At 37.3% G+C, this 7,298-nt stretch overlaps 1 protein-coding gene across 1 annotated transcript; it reads left to right on the top strand.

Moving 5' to 3' along the window:
- The first annotated feature begins 4,460 nt into the window (after positions 1 to 4,460).
- LOC132798172 (glycerophosphocholine phosphodiesterase GPCPD1) lies at positions 4,461 to 6,638 on the top strand. The gene has a single exon (XM_060809926.1). The coding sequence runs from the start codon at positions 4,461 to 4,463 to the stop codon at positions 6,636 to 6,638; it is 2,178 nt and encodes a 725-aa protein (XP_060665909.1).
- Positions 6,639 to 7,298: the final 660 nt, after the last annotated feature.

The raw sequence follows: 7,298 nt of genomic DNA on the forward strand, positions 1-7,298 counted from the left end.
GGAACAGGGAAGTGTCAATTTGCTAGCAAAAAGCCGACTTCATATCAAAATATACCAAAAAGGTATATTATTTATTGCTTTCCAACACTAGTACAAACGTGTATTTAATATTTTATTAATTTTAAAATATCGAATAAAGTAAATGTTTATGTTGTTTGCAAAACGATTTAAATATTGAAATACAAATTATATGTTTTGTAATTATTATTAAATTATTTTATTGTATTTTTTTATTAATATATTTTAAATTATGTAAATAAAATATTAAAAACTACTTGTGTATCTATATTTTTAAGAATAATAATAATAGATAATAGATTTCATTGACTTAAAAATGCACAAAAATTATAATTTGATTCCTTATTAACTGAGTTGTTTTGTATATAAATAAATTAGATGTTGAGTCTAATAATATTTAAATTGGCGGCAATGCGCGCTGCATTGCAAAATTTGAGTGATTTATAACGAGGGCTAGCTTTGGTAGCGTTCTGTGACAGCAACAGTTGCGAAACCGCTCCGTGGCGTTCAGTGTATGGAACTGTTGCGTAGCATTGTTGAGCACACGCTATTGACGGTTATTTTTGAATGTTCAAAGAGTGGCAAGTTTTTTAAAGAGCGTAGAAAGTCTTACATCAGCTTAAATGTGCCTTCTGATGTTGCAATCTCTGGTCAAAGAGAATCAATAATCAATTCGTAATGTAAACGAAATCTGAGACATAGGTCAACGTCGCAAATCGTGCTAATGATCAAGATTCCACCCCCAAAAACGCATACGCTGACCAGTCGACTGTGTGTTTCGTCTGCGTCGGAACGTGTTTTGGATTAGAATTAAGCCGATATAATAACAGCGTCGGCCTTTGAAGATTGCAACACCCCCGCATTTAAATTGCAACGCGAAGAGAAAAAATGAGGAAAAACCTCAAGGCAAAATGACCAACGCCAAAAGGGGAACCGGTGAATGGCAAACAGCAGCAGCAGAAGCAACAGCAACATCCCAAGGACCGGACATGTTTTCTGCGTAATTAGTGCAAATGCCTTTGTGTGAGGGTGCAGCACACACACACACGCAGCTGCCACCCCTACTCAAGAGCGGGGGGCGGTCAGTGGAGCGTATGCCTTGAATTCTCGTTCTTTTCGCATTTTTGCTTTCTTTAACAATTTCCATTTGATTGCATTTCGACGCCGGTTCCCAGCATAAACACACACACACACACATACATGCACACGCACACACATGCACGCGCTTAAGCACAAACACGCAGCATTCATTAGGGTGACCAGCGTCCAGTTTCGCCTGAGCTTAACTGTCATTTCCATAAAATCCCAGACTACGCACACACACATACATGCATACACATACAGCTCAATGACTTCGCCCGCCCACACACACACACTTATACACTCATACACACGCACGCACTCATCGACAGACGTATGCAAAACTTTCGTTCACTCTCGTCGCACTTTCTCCACTTCTGCCCTTTCCACTAATTATGAAGATGAATGTCCTTATTGCTTTTATACGCTTTGCGTGCGTGTGTATGTGTGTGTGTGTGTGTGTCTAGTTGCCGACATTCTCTATTAATAATGCTTTCGGTCACACTCTGCATACATTCGTTGAAATTTGTTGCCATTCCCTCAAATTTGGACCACTAAAACTTTGCCACTGCCCACAGTGGGACAAAGCATATGAAAAATTTGAATAAATTATCTTGAAACAAATACTAAATCAGGAAACTAAATTTACCAATTGAATTCAAAGATTTTAAACAGACTATCAAAAATAATTATTTAAAATAATAATACAATTAAAAAAAAACAACAACTGAAGGTATTTAAAATAAATACAATTTTTTTTTGTATATATCCTGTTTATTTACAATCCATCTAATTGATAAAAGGTAAATTTTATAAAATAAATAAAATAACTAGAACTTATTTAAAATAAACAGAGATAAAAAATTCATAATTGAAATTTCTTGCAACAAATAATATAAATCAATTTAATATAAATAAATTCTATTATTATTATTATTATTTATTATTATTAATTCCTTATTGTAATGAGATAGCTCTGGCTTAAGGACACGACTAAGGCTTTTAGGCTAATTAATAACTTTTTGAAAATCACAAAAAACCTTAATCCAAGCCATGATTTTTGTGAACTTGTGACTTTTATTAATCAAAAAAAAAAGATTTTAATATTTTTTAAAATTTTTAGTTACAAATATAATTTTTAACAACTCTACTAACAAAATACAAATTTCTTCTAAAAATGACAATTTTCCCTTGCAAAATTTGAATATTTTGTTTTGCAATTTCGCACCACTGTGCAACGAAACGCTTGTATGCTGCTTGCCACACGAAATGCGCGCAACTTGCCGCTTCGTCTGCCTCGCAGTAGTTGGAGGGAGCAATAATAAAGGAAAATCCGACAGGATGCTAATGCGTATTTAGTTATTTAGTTTATGTGTGTGCGAGTTGTTGTTGGTATGAGTGTATGAGTGTGTGTGTTTGTGTGAGAAGGGGACGCAGGACTCTTCACACTGCTGTTTGTTTTATGCGCGTGTGTGTGTGTGTGAGTGTATGGGGGATAAGGATTTGGTGGCTTCTCCCTCCTAACTTGCCAGAAGTATTTGCATATTATCGATTTCCATGGCAAAGACATTAGATATGTGAATAAAGTAGATACATTGTCCAAGTATTATCGTTGGAAAACTTTTGGACTTAATGCTGCCCACATTTGATCCTTAGTCAACGTTTTATAGAATATTTTCCTAAGTAGCTTTTAAGCTTAAACGAAAAAAAACGAAACTAAACTAAACAATTCGATTTGCGAGCTGCTCGAAATTCGACACTAAACGTGGCCCAAAAGGCCTAAGAGCCAATTTGAGTTCAAGGATGATACAAAAAAAAAAGAAAATAAATAAAATGGCGAAGCGTTTCAAAGGACCTCTAAGCGGATTTCAACAATTTAAATAGAATTTTATATTTTTCTTTGCTCTTCTCTGCTTTTTTAGAGGGCAAAATGTCAAAGCTAAAACGACACGGACCCAATTAGATTTGTCCATCCATCGACACACACACACACGGACATGTGTCAACCCGCCTTCCTCTCTCCTCTCTCTCTTCTCCCTTTTGTCCATGCTGTGGAGTGCGTGGGATTTTAGAACATTTGGCATTTGTTACAGAACGCAGCCTAAACAAGTCACAGAATTATGAAAAGTAATGAACTGTAAATCGAATCGAGGCGTTTTTCTTTTTCCTTTTTTTCTGCTGCTTTTTATAAACTTGACTGCACACACACTGCCTTGAGTCATAATTTCCTCAACTTGTTAACCGAAGTCTTCGCTAATGGCAACCGGAAGCAGCTGGAGAATGTACAGCTTACAACTACCAAGGCTAACCTAACAATTACCAGTGAAAACTGTTCGTAAACTTGTGAAAATTCTGCACAATTTGATAAACTATAAAATATCTTGAGGCGCATTCCGAGAAAACTTGGCTTAACTCATTCTGAGGTTGCTGAATTCTTGAGAAATTATTCTATTTTTCAAATGTTCTTAGTATGCTATCATTTTGTACCTCTACTAAGCCATTTACATAAGAATATAAGAATTTCACCATTTAGCAAAGAATAACTAATTCAAATTTTTATAGTATAAGAAATAAAGCTATTACTTAAATATTTTTTATAATATTTACTGATTTTACTTACCAGGAAAAAACAGTTTTGTTTTCATCTTGATAATTGTATCTTCTGAAAAGAAGAAAAGGAAATGTTAAAGTATTACAAGATACAATGTACTTTTAACTTAGAAACGAAGTAAATTGTTCTATATATAAATAAGGCACATAAATTCATCGTTATTATTTGGAATTTGTTTCTTGAAGCTAATCACACATTCATATTTTCTGACTTGTTAAACAAAATTCAGTCTTACAGTTTAAAGTAAGCTATATTTTATATTTGTTTTTATATTGTATTCGTATTTTAGTTGTTAACCAAAACCAAATAAGTGAATGACTTTATTTAAATTAGGGATTAAACGTAATTAATGTAAAATTATATATCACATATCAGTACTAACTTTCCTAATTCTATCAAGAGTAATTTCTCTTTTGAATGTTGATTTTCTTGACACTTTCTGAATTGTAAAACTAAATTCAGTCTTACAGTTCAAAGTAACCTATATTTTATATTCATATTTATATTATATATACCATAATTTAATGACTTTATTTAAATTAAGGATTAATTGTAAATTAATATAAAATTAAATATCAAATATTAGTACTAACTTTCCTAATTCTATCAAAAGTAATTTCTCTTTAAACATTTTCAATTTTTTCACAACAAACTATCGACTGACACTTATTGAATAGTAAAACAAATTCCAGTATTAGTGCTAAAAATAATCGATTAGAAATTCAAGTGCAGTTCAAGTTAATCAATCACTATGCATCGCTGGTTCTTTGCCAACGAGCGGGAAGAATGCGTTCTCAAGCCACCCAAGGAGGATGCAAATGCGGAGCTCAAAGAGGCGCCCAAGATCGAGGAGAAGGAGCCGATCTACATGGATTGGCCATTCTGTGTGATGGTGCGAAGACCGTTGCAAGGCAACGAGGTGGCTGCGATCAGTGGCAACTGCGATGAGTTGGGCAACTGGGATCCGAAGCGCTTCATTGAGATGGACCGAAGTGCCAAGTACATGGATGATGGCTACGAGACGCATAAGTTTACCTTAACTCTGCGCATTCCACGTCACATCGATGTCGAGTATCGATATTTGATTGTAGCCGTCGATGCCATGCGAGACGTGAGCATGGTGCGTTTCTGGGAGGTTCACAATGTGCCACGTATCATACGCACTTGCCACAATCTGTTGAAGAACTGCGACTACTTTGGTCAGCAGTATGTGGAGGGCGATCAGCATCAAGTGAATCGCGGCTGGGCAACCGATGAAACTTACGTTCAATTCAAGATCTTCAATGCTCCGTTTATTTGGGGGAAGCAGAAGCCACGCGTGTTGCACGTTTACTTGCAACCGATGTACGAACTGGAGCCAGCGCTGTGTGCATTGGAAACTGCACAAAATGTGCGATTGACGACCGAAAGTATCTTTCATCGTAATCCTTCGCTTGAAACGCTGCAAAATACTCAATTAGCTCACACTGAGGTTGTGAATTTGCGTTACTCGGTCAAGTTGCACTTTCAGGCATCGAGTGGCGCGCGTTGTGGCTGCGATGATATGCAACTGTTTCACTGCTCAGTTTATAACTTTGAGCAGACTTTTTACCGCCTCGATCTCTATACTTTTGCCTATAAATCTGGCTACGATGAGCCACCTTATCACTATGGTTATGGCTTCATTTTCCGTCACCAGCTGCTCAACTCTGAAGGTTCCTTACGCATCAAATTCAACTGCGCTTCAACGCATCGTCCGCTGATCGAGCTGAATGTCAAATATTTGATCATCAGAGCTCTGCCCAACATCAAGTGCAATCTGCGTGTTTCATATGCTCGTTATTGGCGACATGGACATGAGGTTTTAGAGATCGGACATCGAGGCACTGGGCCAACTTATCGCGTGGATGATCATGTGTATCGCGAAAACACTTTGTTGGCCTTTCGACGCGCCTTTCACAATCGCGCTGATATGATTGAGTTTGATGTCATGTTAACGAAGGATGCTCAGGTGATTGTTAATCATGATTTTGTACTCAAGTTTGCTCAGAGCTGCGAAGCACTTCTCGACAAAACGTTGGACAACACGGATGTCTTTGTTTTTCCAAGTGAATCTTTGAATCGCTTAAAGTTACTCGCTATGGGCGCTGTGAAGCATAACGATCATCTTTTGCTGCCCATTCAAGCGTTGAATTACGAGGATTTGCTGCTCGCTCAGGCGATGCGTTATGCCGGCAATGAAGGCTGCAATCTCAATTGTGATGCTTATCTGCAGTCGCAGAAACCTTTTCTGCTGCTCAGCGAATTGTTTGATGTGGAGACTTCGGCACTGCCCGAGAAACTCGGTTTTCTCATTGAGATCAAGTGGCCGCAACGAGATAACAGCGGACGTTGGGAGGTGAATAGTTGCAAGCCAAGTTTCGATCGCAACTTTTATGTGGACACCATTTTGGAGCTGGTCTTTAGATTGGCTGGCAAACGTCGCATTTTCTTTAGCAGCTTTGATGCAGATATTTGCTTGATGGTGCGCTTCAAACAGAATCTTTATCCGGTTCTATTGCAAGTCCTCGATCATGAGAATCCTGTTCAATTTCTCGATCAACGTGTCAGTGTACTGGACAATGCTTTGTTCTTCTCCCACAACTTAGAGCTGTTTGGCTTGAGTGTGCCAACGAATGTTGTGCTGAGTAAACCGCTGACAGTTGGCCAAATACGCGAGTTTCGTTTACAGGTTTTGATTTGGGGTTCGCACAATAATGACATCGCTGTGCGGGATAAACTGAAGCGTTGGGGCGCCACTGGCGTTATTTACGATCGCATCGATCAGCCCAATCAGAAAGGCGAGCAGATGCAGGGCGTGGTCTGCTGCATCGACTCGGAGGCCACAAGGCCCACCATCATATCCATGGAGTACATGGAGAAGATCAACAAGTGTCGCAAGCCATTTTGATGCGTATGTATTATATATATTGTAAATGTATTTTTGAGAAATGTATTTTAATGCCAAATCATGTAATTGTAAAGAGCGAAATATATTTTAAATTAAATAATCATTGTAAGCATTTACAAAAGTTTTCTAAATAGCTTGAAGATCGCGGCAAGCAGCACTGCTACAGTGGCGTCTGAACAAGAGTGTACGCACTTACTAAGCAACTACAAGCTGTTCAGCCAAGCAGTTCAGCCAAGTGGTACAGCTAAGCAGTGCAGCAAAGCAGTTGACAACGCAGCCAGCAGAGAAGTGAAAGATCGTTAAGAGGAAAAATTTTCAATTTGAGTGCAAACAAACTATTTTCAACTTTGCAGTTGTTAGTACTCGAATTACAAGCATTGTTGCTTTATATATTGAAAATAGAAATATGAAATTAATTTTTTTTTATTATATTAAATTTAATATTAAATTCTAAATAAAAGAGTGCGTTTTCCCCATTTTGTCTGTGCTGTTACTGAATTTTAAATTGTTGAGTTCTTCCAATACAAACTTGCAATTTGTGGAACTCTGCCATCTGTTTGATTTATATACTTTTTTTTGTAGTTTCTAATAGCACATTGCGATTTTTCAATTCAGTTTGCTGACCATTAAGTATTTACCCATCACAGCACACGCCCCTTG

This window comes from Drosophila nasuta, chromosome 2L (assembly GCF_023558535.2).
Source record: "Drosophila nasuta strain 15112-1781.00 chromosome 2L, ASM2355853v1, whole genome shotgun sequence".
In the NCBI taxonomy this organism is placed as follows: Eukaryota; Metazoa; Arthropoda; class Insecta; order Diptera; family Drosophilidae; genus Drosophila; species Drosophila nasuta.